Source organism: Neovison vison, chromosome 1 (assembly GCF_020171115.1).
Source record: "Neovison vison isolate M4711 chromosome 1, ASM_NN_V1, whole genome shotgun sequence".
NCBI lineage: Eukaryota > Metazoa > Chordata > Mammalia > Carnivora > Mustelidae > Neogale > Neogale vison.
In genome coordinates this window covers 225,206,576-225,225,105 of record NC_058091.1, presented here as the reverse complement: position 1 = coordinate 225,225,105, position 18,530 = coordinate 225,206,576, and the positions used below count along the sequence as shown (strand labels likewise).

The following is an 18,530-nucleotide window of genomic DNA, read 5'->3' as shown; positions in this document are numbered from 1 at the left end:
GCTTAAACATTCTGATATAAACTATTAAAATTAAAAAAGAAAACGACAGGAATAACCACAGAAAAAATGAACATTTGTTTTGCTTCCTTCCTTCCTGCCTTAGTATTTTTTTGATGTTTAGGAATGAACCTTTTTTTTCATTTTTAGAAATTGTCTTTGTCGCAAAATTAATGATCTGTAGCAGAATACTACATGAACAATTTTAAAACAGGTAGATAGTTCACAAGTTGGGTTCCTCATATATTCTGGGTTATGTTGTTTGAACTTAAATGATTTTGGTTCATTTGCAAATTAGCATGTGTTGAAACCTTTTATGTTCATATATTTTTATTTGTACAGGATGGATTACTTTAGATGAGAAATTGGCGTTCTTTTTCTGTAAAGGAGCAGACAATAAATATTATAGGCTTTCCAGGCTACATGGTCTCTTATCCTAACTATTCACCTCTGCTATTTTTATGCCAGAGCAGTCATAGATAGTATGTAAAATGGCTGTGCTCCAGTAAAACATCATTTATAGAAAGGATGTGGGTTATACTTGACCCATGAGCTATAGTTTGTGGATCCCTACTCTAGATGACAAATTAAAGCATTAGTCCCTGGCACATTTCTGTAAATATGTAGATAATGGATGATGTAAATTGTTATAAGAGCTAAAAATATTAGCTGTAGTAATGAGATAGACTCAGATACTTAACAGTATATTAGCATGTATGTGTATATATATATTTTTTGGACTTAGAATATTAATGTGTTTATTAAAGGTCTAAATTTTTTAAGGATTACATGAACAAGTAATAATAAAAGTACTTGCTTTGTTAATAGTAATCTCTTTTTTTTCCTAGCCTTTAGTTATATGTAGACAAAATGAAATCATTAGAATACTTTTGGGCTTTTTTGTTTTTCTTTTGCCAAAATGCTTAGTAGCTAAGATTCTTTAAGTCAAACCAGGGTACACATGTCTTAGTAAGTTAGAACTTGTCTTTGGAATTAGATATAGGTGTCAATCCCAGTTATACCACTGCACCGGATGTGTAATCATTGTCTGTGAGACTCTATTTCCTTATCTATAAAATAAGGAAGTATAATTCCTACCTCATTTTGTTGTTGTGAGGATGAGAGAGTTTACAGAGTGATAAGCACCTTGTATGTTACGTTGAAAGCCTGAGAATCATTGAGATTGTCTAGGAAGGAATACCAGGTATAGAACATTCAGAATCCCACAGAACTTAAAACATTCCAAGGTCACATAGTGATAGAGGAGGGAAACCAAGCCCAGAGAGGAGACTATTTCCTGAACAACAGAGTGGTCCAAATACTGCTGATTGTCCTTGTTAGAGGAGTACGAAGAAGTGAATTTGGCCCATGGAGGTGATAGGAGTAGTTTCAGTAAAGTAGTAAGTTAGAATTGAAATTAAGTACAGACTGCGAGCATCAACAATTTCAGGAGCATTTATTATGAAGAGGAGTATAGAAATTGGGCAGCAGTTGGCTGGTATGGGGAATGCAAGATCTGGAGGGATGGGAGAAGCTCAAGAGTGATATAAGTGGAGACAAGAAGGGATGGGATTTAGCATGTAGGTTTTTTTTGAATAGCATTGGGTACTTCATTTTAACTGGGGGCAGGAAGATGGATTTTTGTATTATAGTGGGATGAGATAGGAAGTATTTAATTAAGTAGATTACATTTTCTTAACTAAATGTGAACTGTAGCCATCAGCATAGTGTTATGACTGGAGTTGAAATGTGTATAAGATATGGGGGATTTGTGGAGAAAAAAGATGTAAATAGTTATCTTGGAGAATGGGAAATTGAACTTACTGGGGATTATCAGTAGCAAGAGATGTTTGTGGTCACATATATCTTCAAACTGATTATGTGGTTGTTTCCCAGGTCAAGTTTTTTCCTCCTCTTGATTCAACGTGCTAAACGTGCTAGAGATTTTTTAGTATTACTCGTATTCTCAAAGAACCAACCTTTGGATGTGATTCTCTTTGTTGTATTTTTGTTTCTTATTTATCAGTGCTCTTACATTTATCATTTCCTCTTGCTACTTACCTTAAGTTTTTGTCATTTGACCTACCTTCTGTGATTTAGCTTAATTTTTTTTCTTAACAAACATAAATATGTGATACTGTAAATATTTTTAAACAGAATTTGAGCAAACTTTGAACAGATTTTTTGTTCCAGGTTTTTTTGTTTCTAAATGAAGTACAGTGTGGTAATGGAGACTGGTCAACAATAAGCATCAGCTATATACTATTGATTTTAATATGCTCTTCATCGTTTAAAAAAAAAAAAACACCCAAAAACCAGTTTGATTGCCTTTTACCATCATCTTAGGAGATTTAGAGTCTTAAAAAACAACAACAAAATAAAAACCCCCAAAACTGTTCTCTTTAAAAAACCTCTTCTTACTAGGGTGAATTCTACTTTTAGTATGTCATACGAGTCTATATTCTGGTGTTTTATCAGATTTTATGTTTTTCCTTTAATTATAAATGAGTTGGATTGGTAGTTCGTATTTTGTGATGCTGTCTGATTTCATATCAATGTCATGTTTCTTTTACCAATTTATCAGTTTTTAAAAGTGATTTTTTTTCATACTGGAATGATCTCTATAGTACAGTAACTCTTTGGATGATTTGAAAATTTAGTAATAAAGGGAACTGAAAATGGATTCATGGCTTTGGCTGAGGAGTGAGTCACAGTTTGTGAATATTCTCAGGTTGTTTCTTAGTTGCTAGTTTATACATCCTTGGGTTTTGATTTTCCTTGTCTGTTACAGTCTGGGTACTTAATACCTTACAATACTAATTTTAAAAAAGCCTTATATACATTTCCCTTATCTCTGTTATTTGCAGTTTTTTTGTTTTACCTCTTTTAAAAGTACATTTATTAGAGATTTTTCTTTTTATTAATATGAAAGAAGTACATGTTAGATTTTATGAGTTTTCCTATGTTTCTATCCTTTCATTATTTCTCCTTCAGATTTTTTACTTCCTACACTTAGATGGGTGTATTTTCTTAAAGCTATAAAAATGGTTACTTTATTACTTTTGTTTTTCTTAAGTGCTTTAAAACATGTAAAGCTGTAAATTTGTCTTGGATTTTAACTGCCTATTTCCCATAAATCTTGATAGAGAACATCCTGTTTTTTATTTTGGTGGTAGCATTATGGATTTTTAATGTCTTCTTTGACTCAATCTCATTTATTTTGCTTATACTGAAATGTATGATTCGGGTCTAGATTTACTGCATTGTAAATACAACAAAGCACTTGTTCAATTTTTTAAAAATTAATATAAATTTTAATGACATAGGCTTTGCTTTTGTCAGATACTCATATTAATAGTAATGATGATATCAAAGATGCATTCTTTATTCTTTCTAACTAGTAGGTTGTATAGTTCAAATCATTGTTTTACTTCTTAATTTTGACACTGGTTTATTAAAATATCCATCTAGTTCTTTTGTATCAGTTTCCCTTTTTATTTCTAGCATTCCTGATCTGTAACTTTTCAAAGCTGTTATACACCGCACAAAATTTTGGAATTTTTGTATATTGTTAAAATATTTAGTAAGTAAACACAGTATTTAAAATTTAAAATATTTTCATGAAGCATCATGTGATGAAGTATATATGTATGCATTGATTAACTTTTCACCTTTTAATTACTTTGCATTTAAATTTTATCTGATATTAATATCACATGGCTTACATTACTTAGACTTGACTTAATTGTCTTTGTTAAATGCTTACATTTTAGCTTTTCTGTTAGAAATTTTCCTGTGTACATGAGGCTTATTTTTATATTTTGTATTTTAATTTAACCAAAGATGCTTTACCTCAAAAGAATTTTCATGCTCTTACATTTATTTGTTAAATTGATATACCTTTTTACCTAATGGTCCATGTTTCCTGTATTATTTTGTGGAAGAGTAACATTAAAATTTACATTTCTCTAGTTAAAGATAACTTTGTCTAATTATTCCTAAGAATAGTAACTTGTCTCTTTCCTTTAGTGCTTTGACTTTGTCTCTCTTTCTTACTTTCTTATTCTTCATTTGAAGTTGGAGTTATATGCTATGTCATTTTATTTTTTATTTTTAAGTACTTTAAACTTTTCAAGATTTTTTTCCTTTTTTAAATAGTATGGCTTATATTGTGGGAACTAGCATAGGCATCAAGAGTGACAATGACCTGACTGGTTTTTTTACTAAGGTAATGACATTGGGAGGGAAAAATTGATATGGAATTTTAATTTGGATCAAATGACAGAGTTTGAAACATCTGAGATTTAGAATATGCCCATCAATTTTTTTCTCACTGAACTGTCATAACCGAATTGTGTTTTCTCTTTTGACTTTATTATTTTAAAGGTGAATAAGATAAAATTTTTGAAATCTCCTGTTTTATTCTTAAAAACGGAATCAAATCCTGTTCTTGTTGATCTAATTAAAGTATCTAAAAATATCATTGCTTGTATATGTGGCACGTACTTCATTTTCAGGGTGGCTGGTTTCTCTTGTGTCCCCCTTTCCTCTTTCTAATTCTGGCATTTAAAATTTGTGAAATAGTTCATAGATAAAGATAATAGGGAAGTCATATTATTTATAAATATTTATAACTTATATAAAATGAAAATCCATTTCCTGTACCCATGTTAAGAAATGGGATAATAAGAATGTCTTTGAAGCCCATGGTATTGCATGGTTATTAAATTCTCCTGTTTTCATTTCAGGGATGACCCACTCTACCAATTTTTTGGTTTTCATTCCTTGGTTTTCTTTCTTGTACTGTAATGTTTTTAAAATCACACCTGTGTGTGTGTGTGCGTGTGTAAACAGTATATTCTAACTTCATACAGATTTTATAGCTTGTATTCTAACTTGTTTATTTATTTTTTGCTCCCCGTTCTAAGATTGATCCATATTGATGAGTTTAAGGGTGTGCATGTCACAGTTCATTTACTCATACACCATTTTGGTTGATATTCAAATAATGCAGCTGAACATTTTGTACATGACAATGTACGCAGATGTATGAGACCTTATTTACTAGATCATAAGTATGTGCACATATACATATTCCACTTTTTCAGATAATAATTACTTTCCAAGTGATGAGACTAACTTCCTCCTGCCAGCACTGTGCAAGAGTTCTCACTGTTCTGTAGCTTTGCCAATGCCTATTATGTCCGATTTATCTGGTAGGGGTAAAATTGTACCTTGTTTTGTTTATATTTTACACTTTCTTGATTACTAGTTCAGTATCTTTTTATATTTTTTATAGTCAGGTTTATTTACAACATTTGGATGGATCCTCTTTGGAATGCTTTTTCATGTGCTCTCTACATAAGTCTCATATTAACCTCTTACGTGTATTCCTTGGGTACTGCTTCCTTTTCAGTTACATGTATTGGAAATCATTTTCCAGTATGTGACTTATATTTTGACTTTTTTTGTAGCATCTTTTGATACACAGTAACTGTTAACTTTAATGTAGTCATATTTATCTCTTTTTCTTTAATCTTTCTTTAACTTAAAGCTATAATTATATTCTCCTGACATGTAAAATAAAGGCTTACCTTTCTCATATAAATATCAATAAATAAATATAAATAAAGAATTGATTTCTTTATTTCGTGTGAGGTAGTGGCCCAGTAGCTCATGACCAGTGACTGATTGTCCAGTCTTAACTTGGGAGCTGCCGCTGACATAAACCAGCAGGTCTGTTTCTTGTGTTACTCTGTTTACGATATTAAAATACATTGATTTTTATAATAAGTTCTGATATGCAGTAAAAGAAGTATCTCCCCCAGTCCCTCCATATGTTTTGTTTCCTTAAAAAATTTCTTGTTTATTCTTGGTCCCTTGCCTTCCAAATCATTTTAGAACTCAGCTTTCCTAAATTCTAGGAAAAAGCCTGTGAGGATTTAAATTGAAGTTTTATTGATTTTTGTATAACAATTCAGAGAGAATTGACTTTTTTATGATGCTGGATATTTGTATCGGTGACTCTTAGAAATATCTATTTAAATCTTAAGTATCTGTTTTGGTGTAAAGAAATTGAGTTGATTTTTATATACAGTGTATTGACGTATTTAGCAACCTTGTGAAGTCTCTTAGTGATTTAAGTACTTTTTTATGAATTCGTTCTCCCTCTCTTCTCTGTCAGTCATATCTTCTGTGAATAAAGACTGTTTAACTTTTTCCTCTCACCCTGTGTCTTTAATAATTTCTTTGTCATATTATGCGAGGAGCCCTCCATACATGCACTCAGTAGGTGTGAAGGTAAACAAGATGAAAAAGAGAGTATAGTTTTTGAAGTGTGATTCTGTTTTTCGAAGAGATTGGTTTCAGATATCACCATTAGTTGTGTTTCTACAAGTGTTTGGTAGGTACTCTCTTACCAGATTAAGGACTTACTTTCTGTTTATAATAGGGTAAGAGTTTTGATAATGAATGTTAGATTTTGAATAGGATCTCCTTCTACTCTTTTCTTTCAGCTGTTGTGACAATCATGTTTTTTTCCATCAACTTGCTGGGTGGGGACTGAGGAAATAAACCAGCTACACACTTCTGTGATAAACCAGGACCCATATATATTTTATTTTGTATACATTGCTTCTTTGATATTTCCCAGTGTCTATTGAAAGGACATGTGAATTACATGTGATGGAAAAATAAAAACAAAGCAATTTTTGTCTCTCCTTGACTGTAGTCCAGGATAAAGCTTTTGCTTTATCATTAAAATTTTATTAGAAATATTTTAGTATGTAGTTACTTCCCTTACTATTTTTGCTGTGTATATAGGAATAATAATATATGATTTATAGATAAGTTTTAAATTTTGACAAATTTGGTAATTTTTTTCCTAGAAAGATAACTTTTATAACTTACTGTATTGTCCATTTTTCTTTCTTCCTTTAGGTGGGACAGTTTTTTAATAAGTTGTATTATTAACAGCTTAATGGTTATAGAAAGAGACTTAATCATCTCTTTTTCTTTCTAGGTTAGTGACTTTGGAAAACAGCCCATGTGTTACACCAGAATTGCTTCGTATATTTCAGAATATGTCCCCACTTCTTGGTATGTGTGAAAGTGTAAACACAATACTGTTTTTGAATGCAGCCATAATTTGGGGCCCTATAGGTGACTTTAAATTATACCTTCCATTTTTACAGAAGTCCCTCATATTCACAAACAAGTTTAATAGTGTTTTAATAGTTTTTAGATATGTTTCTGTATAACTTTTTAGAACCATTTCTGCTTATTAAAGAGTAAGCACCAAATTTACTAAATAAATAAAGCCAAAACAGTGTTCTTGTAATATTAATTCCATATTAAGTTTGAACTTTGTCTGGTAAAGTTTTTATGTTTCATAGTAGGTTCTGTAAGGTATTTAGAAGATTATATTGTAAAGCTGCTTCTGTATACCGTGATATTATCCAGTTCCTTTACAAAATGATTTTATGCTTTCACCTGTTCACAGATGAACTCTACATATTTCTGATTTAGCTAAGGCACCAACAACATGAAGACTATTAAATATTGGCAAATTATATTTATTGTTTCTTTAAGTAGTACTGATGTATAGACATGTAAAATCATGAATAATGTTCTAGAACCACCATTTATGGCACATGGGATGGGAGAACTGTACACTACTAGGAGTGGGGCCTTAGTCTCTTTTGGCTACCTTGGATGAGTTCTCAGTAGTTTTTTTATTTTGTTTTGTTTTTACAATCTGAACATGTATTCTGTTGATAATTAATGCTAGGGGATACTTTTCCGGTTATATGTCGCCTACCATTCACAATTATGTAGTTCCTTGCATTTTTAAAAAACATAGTATTTTGTTTATAGAGTTGTTTTGTGAGAGATTTTACCAGTAGAGATTCACATTTAAACCCGTGGAGTAATATAAAGATTGTAATTAATGCAGTTTATGCACCTTTACGATTCTTTTTCAGTCTGAAGAATACTATCATTTATTTATAAAATGTAAAATTTAAGTTTTTTGCATTCATAGTAACCATTCTTTAAGAGTGATCCATGAAGCAACTTTAATTCCTTCATTAGAACTTTGTGTCTACTAACTAAATATTGTCAGGGGAGGGCATTTACAGCAATATCTTAAGACTGTTTTTTTTCTGGGAATTCATTGTAGTGAATAGTTTTATTAGAGGCAAAATATTACTGAGTTATAATGATATACCAGAAAAGTAGATTAATTTTTTGACAGATCAACATATGTGTACTAAAACACTATTATAACTCATTAGAAAACATGTCATTTGCTGGATAGTTCCAGTGGGTAAGGTAGATAAGGTAATCAGTCCTTCACATTTTTTCAGATTTTCTATTATTTTACCCCATTCTCCAGAACAGATCTCAAATAATACACAAAACACCATCTGTTTTGTAATAAAGAGCCACTTGCCATTTATCATCTAATGTCCCTATAAAATTGTTGAAAAAATTCCCAAAGATGAAGACTGTGACAGTAGACCAGTTGCTTGTTGCTGGTCTCCTAAAAAAGTTTTATCTGTCTTTGAGAAACCACAGAGAATGAGATTGGAAGTTATCCTTTTCACTTCCCTTAACTCTCTGCTGAAGGCCTTTTAGTTCTACTCTTCCTAACCTGGACACCAAATACAGTGTTATTCTGATCCACAATGTTTTTTTGTGCTTGACCTAGGAATAGAAACCTCATCCAGAGCCATTGCCATCTTTGTCATGAATAGGATTCAGTCATTTTCACTTATGGGTGACTTTATACAGTGATGTCACTCGGCCTGTGTTATTTGACCCCAAATTCAACCTGCTTGACCTGTACAGTGTAACAGGAGAAGGGTTGGTAGACAGGAAAAAAGAGATTTAAACAAAAAGCATTGACTACTAAGACTCTATGACACTATTTTGAGTATAGACTTGGGTAAGCACCATAGTACAGTTTAACCATAGAAAGCTCTGTAGTTGATGCATAGACCTGATGAATCAGTAAGGACTTCTCTGTGTTTAGAACAGTGTCTGGTGGGGCACCTGGGTGGCTCAGTTGGTGAAGCCTCTGACTCTTGATTTTGGCTCGGGTCACGATACCAGGGTCATGAGATCAAACCCTGCATCAGGCTCCACCCTCAGTGGGGAGTCAGTTTGAGATTCTGCCCATCTCTCTGGTCCTTTCCCTGCTTGCATGAGCATGCACGCGCTCTCTATATAATATAAATAAATCGTTAAAAAAAAACAGTGTCTGCCACATAGTAAAGGTTATTTTTTTATAGTGCATTTTAGTAAAGATTATTTGTTTTGCAATTATATATATTAATATTACTGTTAATATTACTGCTAATTTAAAAGAAAAAGTAACCACAGTATCTGAAGGATTTTTACCTAACTAGATCAAGAACTAGTGAAATTTCATGCTCATGATAATTGATAATTTGGTTTAAGTATTTTTAATGCTCAAAAATTTTAAAAATTCTGTATTTCACAGATAGTAGCAGTGAATATAGATTATATGGATGCTATTAAATTAGTTTATTTCCTGCTTTTCTCTTTGAAAACAAACACTGTATATAATTTGTTTTATGCATTATAGTATGTATATTTGTTTTGAAAATAGGAAGAAATTCTGTTTACACATTATACCTGTGCATGTTTAGTATACCTTGACAGCAGTGTTACCTTTATTCTAACTTTTATAATTTTTATATGTAGCATTTTGCATATACATTCTTTCATAAGAGCTTTAGTATTTATTTTGAAATATAACCAGAATATTTATTTTAATCTTTTAAGAATATAGATCAAAAGGAATACTTAGTTTTCTTATCAGTGAAAACATATTCTTTGTCATTATATCCAAGATTTTTAAATTTACTTACTGAATATAACAAATATTTTTTATAAGTAGAAATAAAGCTTTTGCAGGAATTTTCTCATTTTCATTTAAAATATGTAAAACCAACAATATTGAATGCTATTTAGATGTTTAAGTTAATGATTTTTAAGGTGTTAATTGTGAAGAAGTACAAGGCTAAAATTCATTTTATATCCTTTTTCCTAAATGTAAGTAGAACCAGAGAAATTTAAAGTGGAACCAGAAGCTGTTACTAAAAGACGCTTTTTTAATTAATTATTTTTATTAACATGTAATGTATTATTTACCCCAGGGGTATAGGTCCATGAATCATTTGGTTTATACATTTCACCACCCTCACCATATTACAATACCCTCCCCGATGTCCATAACCTAACCACCCTCTTCTTCCCCCCCATCCCCTTTGTTTCGTGAGATTAAGAGTCTCTTATGGTTTGTCTCCCTCCTGATCCCATCTTGTTTCATATTTTCCTTCTCTACCTCCCAAATCCCCTGCCCTGCCTCTCAAATTCCTCATATCATAGAGATCATATGATAATTGTCTTTCTCTGATTGACTTATTTTGCTTAGCATAATACCTTCTAGTTCCATCCACATCATTGCAAATGGCAAGATTTCATTTCTTTTGATGGCTGCATAGTATTCCATTATATATATATATACCACCTCTTCTTTATCCATTCATCTGTTGCACATCTAGGTTCTTTCCATAGTTTAGCTAATTGTGGACATTGCTGCCATAAACATGTGGGTGCATGTACCCCAGTGGATCACTACATTTGTATCTTTTTAGGGTAAATACTCAGTCGAGTAATTGCTGGATCATAGGGTAGCTCTATTTTCAACTTTTTGAGGAACCTCCATATTGTTTTCCAGAGTGGCTGCACCAGCTTGCATTCCCACTGACAGTGTAGAAGGGTTCCCCTTTCTCTGCATCGTCGCCAACATCTATCGTTTCCTGACTTGTTAACTTTAGCCATCCTGACTGGTGTGAGGTGGTATCTCAGTGTGATTTTGATTTGTATTTCCCTGATCTGAGTGGTATGGAGCATTTTTTCATCCGTCTGTTGGCCATCTGGCTGTCTTTGCAGAAATGTCTGTTAATGCCCATTTCTTGATGGATTTTTTGTTCTTTGGGTGTTGAGTTTGATAAGTTCTTTATAGATTTTGGATACTAGCCCTTTTTCTGATATGTCATTTGTTAATATCTTCTCCCATTCTGTCAGTTCTCTTTTGGTTTTGTTGACTGTTTCCTTTGCTGTGCAAAAGCTTTTGATCTTGATGAAGTCCCAGTAGTTCATTTTTGCCCTTGCTTCCCTTGACTTTGGCAGTGTTTCTAGGAAGAAGTTGCTGCAGCTGAAGAGGTTGCTTCCTGTGTTCTCCTCAAGGATTTTGATGGATTCTTTTCTCACATTGAGGTCTTTGGTCGATTTTGAGTTTATTTTTGTACCATTGGATCCTGTTGGCTATTATTTTGGTGAGAATTTTTGATCTGTGTTCATCAGGGATATTAGTTTGTAATTCTCCTTTTCGCTGGGTTCTTGGTTTGGTTTTGGGATCAAGGAAATGCCGGTCTCATAAAATGAGTTTGGAAGTTTTCCTTCCATTTTTATTTTTTGGAACAGTTTAAGAAGAATAGGTATTAATTCTTCTTTAAATTTTTTTTAAAAGATTTTATTTATTTATTTGAGAGAGAGATATCACAGGTAGGCAGAGAGTCAGGCAGAGAGAGGGGGAAGCAGTCTCCGTGCTGAGCAGAGAGCCGGATGCATGGCTCGATCCCAGGACCCTGAGATCATGACGAGCGGAAGGCAGAGACTTAACCTACTGAGTCACCCAGGTGCCCCTAATTCTTCTTTAAATGTTACGTAGAATTCCCCTGGGAAGCCGTCTGGCCCTGGGCTCTTGTTTGTTGGGAGATTTTGGAAGACTATTTCAATCTCCTTACTGGTTATGGGTCTGTTCAGGTTTTCTATTTCTTCCCTGGTTCAGTTGTGGTAGTTTATATGAATGCATCTGTTTCTTCCACATTGTCAAATTTGCTAGCGTAGAGTTGCTCATAGTATGTTCTTATAGCTGTATTTCTTTTGTATTTGTTGTTATCTCTCCTCTTTCATTCATGGTTTTATTAATTTGCGTCCTTTCTGTTTTCTTTTTGATAAGTCTAGCCAGGGGTTTATCAATCTTATTAATTCTTTCAAAAAACCAGCTTCTAGTTTCGTTGATTTGTTCTGTTTTTTTGTTTGTTTGTTTCTGTTTCACTGATTTCTGCTCGGATCTTTATTATTTCTCTTCTCCTGCTGGGTTTAGGCTTTCTTTGTTGTTCTTTCTCCAGCTCCTTTAGGTGTAGGGTTAGGTTGTGTATTTGAGACCTTTCTTGTTTCTTGAGAAAGACTTGTATCACTACATGTTTTCCTCTCAGGACTCTCTTTGCTGTGTCCCACAGATTTTGAACTGTTGTGTTTTTATTGTCATTTGTTTTCATGAATTTTTTCAATTCTCCTTTAATTTCCTGGTTGACCCATTCATTCTTTAGTAGGATGCTCTTTAGCCTCCATGCATTTGGGTTCTTACCAAATTTCCTCTTGTGATTGAGTTCTAGTTTCAGAGCACTGTAGTCTGAAAATATGCAGGGAATGATCCCAATCTTTTGGTACCAGTTGAGACCTGATTTGTGACCCAGGATGTGATCTATTCTGGAGAATGTTCAATGTGCACTAGAGAAGAACTTGTATTCTGGCTTTGGGATGGAATATTCTGAATATATCTTTGCTGTCCATCTGGTCCAGTGGGTCATTTAAGGCCTTTATTTCCTTGTTGATCTTTTGCTTGGATGATCTGTCCATTTCAGTGAGGGGGGTGTTAAAGTCCCCTACTATTTTTGTATTATTGTTGATGTGTTTCTTTGATTTTGTTATTAATTGGTTTATATAGTTGGCTGCTCCCATGTTAGGGGCATAGATATTTAAAATTGTTAGATCTTCTTGTTGGGCAGACTCTTTAAGTATGATTTAGTGTCCTTCTTCATCTCGTATTTTTTGGCTTAAAATCTGATTTGTCTGATATGAGGATTGCCATCCCAGCTTTCTTTCTTTCTTTCTTTCTTTTTTTTTTAAGACTTTTATTTATTTGACAGACAGATCACAAGTAGGCAGAGAGGCAGGCGGAGAGAGAGAGGAGGAGGAGGCAGGCTCCCTGCTAAGCAGAGAGCCCGATGTGAGGCTCGATCGCAGGACCCTGGGATCATGACCTGAGCCGAAGTCAGAGGCTTTAACCACTGAGCCACCCAGGTGCCCGTCACCCCCTCACACACTTTCTTTTGATGTCTATTAGCTTGGTAAATTTTTTTCATCTCCTCAGTTTAAATTTGTAGGTGCCTTTGAGTCTAAAATGAGTTTCTTGTAGACAGCATATGGATGGGTCTTGTTTTTTTTTAATCCTTTCTGATATCCTGTGTCTTTTGATTGGGGCATTTAGCCCATTTACATTCAGGGTAGCTATTGAAAAATATGAATTTAATGCTATTGTATTGCCTGTAAGGTGACTGTTAACTGTATATTGTCTCTATTCCTTTCTGGTCTACTACTTTGAGGCTCTCTCTTTGCTTAATGGACCCCTTTCAATATTTCCTGTAGGGCTGGTTTGGTGTTTGCAAATTCTTTTAATTTTTTTCTGTCCTGAAAGCTTTTTATCTCTCTTTGTATTTTCAATGATAGTCTAGCTAGATATAATATTCTTGGCTGCATATTTTTGTCACTTAATGCTCTGAATATATCATGCCATTTCTTCCTGGCTTTCCAGGTCTATGTAGGTAAGTCTGCTGCCAATCTAATATTTCTACCGTTGTATATTACAGAACTCTTGTCCTGAGCTACTTTCAGGGTTTTCTCTTTGTCACTAAGACTTGTCAGTTTTACTATTGGATTATGGGGTGTGGACCTTGTTTAATTGATTTTGAGGGGTGGTCTTTGTGCCTCCTGGATTTTGATGCTTGTTCTCTTTGCCATATTAGGGAGATTCTCTGCTATATTTCACTTCAATATCCCTTCTGCCCCTCTCTTTCTTCTTCCTCTGTGATCCCAATTATTCTAATATTGTTTCATCTTATGGTATCACTTATCTCTTGAATTCTCCCCTCATGGTCTCGTAGTTTTTTGTCTCTCTTTTGCTCAGCTTCTTTATCCTCCATCATTTGGTCTTCTATATCACTAATTCTCTCTTCTGTCTCATTTATCCTAGCAGTAAGAGCCTCCATTTTTTATTGCATCTCAATAATAGCTTTTATGATTTCATCTTGGTTAGATTTTAGTTCTTTTATTTCTCCAGAAAGGGATTTTATTTCTTGAGAAAGTGTTTCTCTGATGTCTTCCATGACTTTTTCAAGCCCAGCTAGCACCTTGATAATCATCATTCTGAACTCTAGTTCTGACATATTACCAATATCTCTATTGATTAGTTCCCTAGCCATTGGTACTACCTCTTGTTCTTTTTTTTTTTTTTTTTTTTTTTTGGTGGTTTTTCTGCCTTGTCAATTTATCAAGATAAAAATAAATGATATGAACAAGAGAATAAAATGCTAAAGGGGTGGCAACGACCCCAGAAATTGTTTGCTAATCAAATCAGAAGAGACCCAAAACGGGGGGGGGGGGGAGCGAAGAAAGGGGGGAAAAAGGAAATAAAAATTTAAAAAATTAAAAAAAAAATTCATATATATATTAGACTGGAGAATAGAACAGTGCCACCCACTTGATTTTGGGTGTATTCTGGTCTCTTAGAAGAAGCTAGCTTCCAAAAATTGAAAGAAAGAAAAACTCATGTATTTACAAAAATAAGGGTAGACACAATGAAGGGATGGAATATGACTATAAAGATGAACATTTAAAAAAAAATTCTAAGAAAGGCATTGATAAGTTGTTTGGAAAAAGAAAAAACAAAGGATGAGAGAATGTGCTAAGGCTGGAGACTAGAACAAAGCCATGTGCTAGATTTAGGGTATATTTTGATCTATTAGGAGAAATTGCATCCCAAAATTTTAAAGGGAAAAAGCCTATATGTATACAAAAAATAAGGTTAAATATAATGAAGGATAAAATATGACTATAACAATGAAGGTTTAAAAAGATTTTTATTTTTAGAAAGGTATTGTTAAGATAAACTAGTTTAAAAAGTTAGAAGAGGAAAGAGGAAAAGTTAAAAAATAGAGTAAGAAATACAATTTAAAAAATTTAACTGGGCAAGACTAAGGGATCATGGGGAAAAAGCCATGAATTCTATGCGTTGCTTTCCCCTAGCTCTGGAATTCCACTGCTGTTGATCAGTGAGATTGTCCTTGGCTGGATGTTCTTGCTGATCTTCTCAGGGAGGGGCCTGTTGCAGTGATTCTCAAATGTCTTTGCCCGAGGCGGAATTGCACCGCCCTTGCCAGGGGCCAGGCTAAGGAATCTGCTCAAGCTTGCTCTCTGTAGCTTTTGTTCCCTGAATGATTTCCGATTTCCGTAGAGCTTTGGAGGACAAGAATGAAAATTGCGGTTTACCAGTCTCCTGCCCAGAGGAGCTGAGAGCTCAGGGCCCCACTCCTCACTCTGCCTTCAGAGCAAAGCAATCAATCCCTCCTTTCTCCCTTGTCTCCATGGCACTCTGTACTTACCCAGCCTGTGACCGAGCATTTCTGTCTCTGGCACTCAGACCTGTTTGGAGTGTCCAAACCCATCAGATTCCTGCCCCATGCTCCTGTGCCGCTTCTCCCAGAGGAGGAAGGAGGGCTCTTTCTGGATCTGCCACTTGTGGGCTCCCTGCTCAAAGTGCAGTGGCCTGACTGTGCCTTGGATCACAGTTCAAGGTAACCCCAATATGAAAGCTCACTCCTGGGCTCTGTCTCTTTAGTTGGCTTCCCTGCTCTGATACCTGGCAGCTCTGCCACACTCAGACAACCCCCTATCTTTCTGTGACTCATGGGACCCAGACCTCACTGTCCCCATGAGGGTCCCACACCTGCTTAGCCTGTGGAGGTAAGTCAGTGGAGTAGAATTCTAAAAGTTCTGATTTTGTGCTTCGCTGCTCCACTGCTTGGTAGGATCCGGCCCTCCCGCCCCCCCGCCGTTGCAGTCTCTCTTCCCATAGCTTCAGATTCACTTCTCTGTAAGTCCTACCTTTCAGAAAGTGGTCAATTTTCTGTTCCTAGAATTGCTGCTCTTCTTTTCTTCTGTCTACTGTTGAGTTTGTAGGTGTTCAGAATGGTTTGGTAACTATCTAGCTGAACTTCTGGGACCTGGTGTCATTTCAGTCTGCTACTCCTCTGCCATCTTGCTTCTGTCGCAAAATAATTTTTGATTAACTTAGTTCTCAGGGCTTGTTTTTAAAATCATTTAAATTTGTTTTATAATGTTAATTTACTTAGTATTCTCATTACTTGGAAGATAGTTAGCTGTTTCTTGTCAATGTTGTTATAAATGTCAAACTAATGTCCCTTGACCAGTGAAATTTTTCTGCTGTTAACTTTTTATCTAATTTGGAAGGGCTTTTCCCTATCTGTCTTCATGATGTTGTAGGCTCTCTTACACAGTTTAGCCCTCCTATAGTATCAGAATTTGAAATAAAAGGAGAAATGATGATAGTGTCCTTTCCCAACATAAAATTAAATACTGTGGTTAAATGTAGATTCCTATTGAATCTCTTTAATGTAATTTAGTAATTTGTTACTAAAGAACAACAGGGACTTGAAGGAAATAAAATGTAATATGAAAGTACAGATTACAGGAACAAAGGAATAGATGGAGAAAAAGGAATTTTACAGAGTAAAAGTTTTAATTAGACTAATAGATATAAATCATATGTGCTCAGTATAATTAGTTACTTTGGGCCAGAGATTTGCCTCTGAGTTCATTCATAGGCTGTGAAAGAAAAACTTGATCACTTAAATTAGGGATTTTCAATCTGGATACTATGGACATTTTGGATAAGGCAATTTTTTGTTTTGAGGGGCTGTCGAGTACATTGTAGGAAGGTTAATGGCCTCCTTAATTTCAGCCCACTAGATGCCAGTTGTAACAACCCGTTTCCAGACCTCATCAGATGTCTTGTAATGATTGAGAGCATTTGATTTATGTTATTCACAGGGTCTGAATGTAAATACAGATCTCTTACATCTTGAAGTAAAGCTCCTCTGATACTAAACCAGACTGTATTCCTCAGTCTCAGTAGGAGCTCATGGATATAATGAACAACATTCACTGTACTTTAAGTTAGGCATGATAGCATGCCCTGGAAAGTTGAGTAAAGGCTATCCTTGTCATGATGGAGACATGGAAAACAGACATGACATGACCTTGTCACTTGAGTATTTCCTTCTGTAGATGGATCCAGGAATAGTTCTTAAGGTATCTGCAAATAAAGTATCTGCAAATAAAATATCTGCAAATAGAGACACTGTGGTTTTTGAAACCAGTCCTTAAATACTGTTTCCTTCATCATGTATATTAATAAAAGTTGAGATGACAGTGTTTTAGAAATTAGACATGCCTGGTGTGCAGCCATTTTAAGTTCTCACTTGAATAAGACTATCCTTGCTTATCAGTCATTTCCATTCTGCTCTTCAGTGCTGGCCTGCTAAAGAGTGTACACAAGTCAAAACTTGACTGAACTTTCTGCTGGACGAGAAGAAGGCATTGAATTTTCCTAACAATAACTTTATACAGGTTAAAGGCTTGCTCATTTATCCTGAGATTTCATCTTCTCATGTGAAAAATATTTATATGACTGCCTTCATTATTTCTTTTTATGTCTTTCATTAGCACGGTAACAAGTTGATTCATCCCTGTCCTTTCCACAATTTTCATTTTTAATTACTCTTTTGAATCCTAACGTATATGTGTGCTTTTAAAAGACATTTTGAGCAGGGAGTAAGATTTTCCCTTTCTTATAAAAGTTTATGGGGAATTCTTATCTGAAGAGAATGTCTTCTTACTGTAGTAGTATAGGAGTTATTTATGAGCTAGAGCCTAGGTCAGTATTTCGTCAGGAAAACAAAAATCCTTTTTTAATGTGTCCTATTGCAAGTGAAGAGAATTTTGAAAATATTAACAACATATCTAAAATTGCATTTTAGATATGGATATTTTGGGGTCATGTTTTGATCTGTAAATTATACACATAAGATTTGTATTCTGTTGTACTATTTTATGTGATTAAAACATGTAAAATAACGCTATGAAAATTTGATCATGTACAGTTTTAATAAAATAGTTTTCTGCTTTGCTCTAGAACAGCTAAACACAGTATCCTTTCCTATGCTATTCTGGTAGTTATATTTTTAGGAATATTTTTCATGTGTAAATTATTACAGGGGAGCAGATTTGAAGATGAGTCCAAGGATTGAGAATTACCTAAACACAATAGTAAAAGTTTTTGGAGTGTGAGAGGATTCTTTCATAAGTAGTGTAGTGTATTCAATACCAGTGCAGTAGCATTCAGTAAATGTTTACTGAGTGAACCATTTAAGCACATGTAAGAATGTGATGGTAACATGATTCCGTTACTTGTCATTTACCATGCTGGCACTAGAAATGTAGTTTGAAATGAGAAGTTTGGTTTATACGGTTATGTGCTTGTTTTCTGAAAGGGGGAAAAACAAACCTGGTGCTTA

The 18,530-nt window shown here is 34.2% G+C and overlaps 1 protein-coding gene across 2 annotated transcripts in view; it reads left to right on the top strand.

The window, feature by feature from the left end:
* The window catches only part of IPO11 (importin 11), a 214,048-nt gene that overhangs the window by 97,741 nt on the left and 97,777 nt on the right, over positions 1 to 18,530 (top strand). For both annotated transcript variants that reach the window (XM_044224008.1, XM_044224016.1), the window contains exon 22: positions 7,019 to 7,095. In XM_044224008.1, coding sequence (XP_044079943.1) covers positions 7,019 to 7,095 — 77 coding nt within the window. The remainder of the gene's footprint in view (positions 1 to 7,018; positions 7,096 to 18,530) is intronic.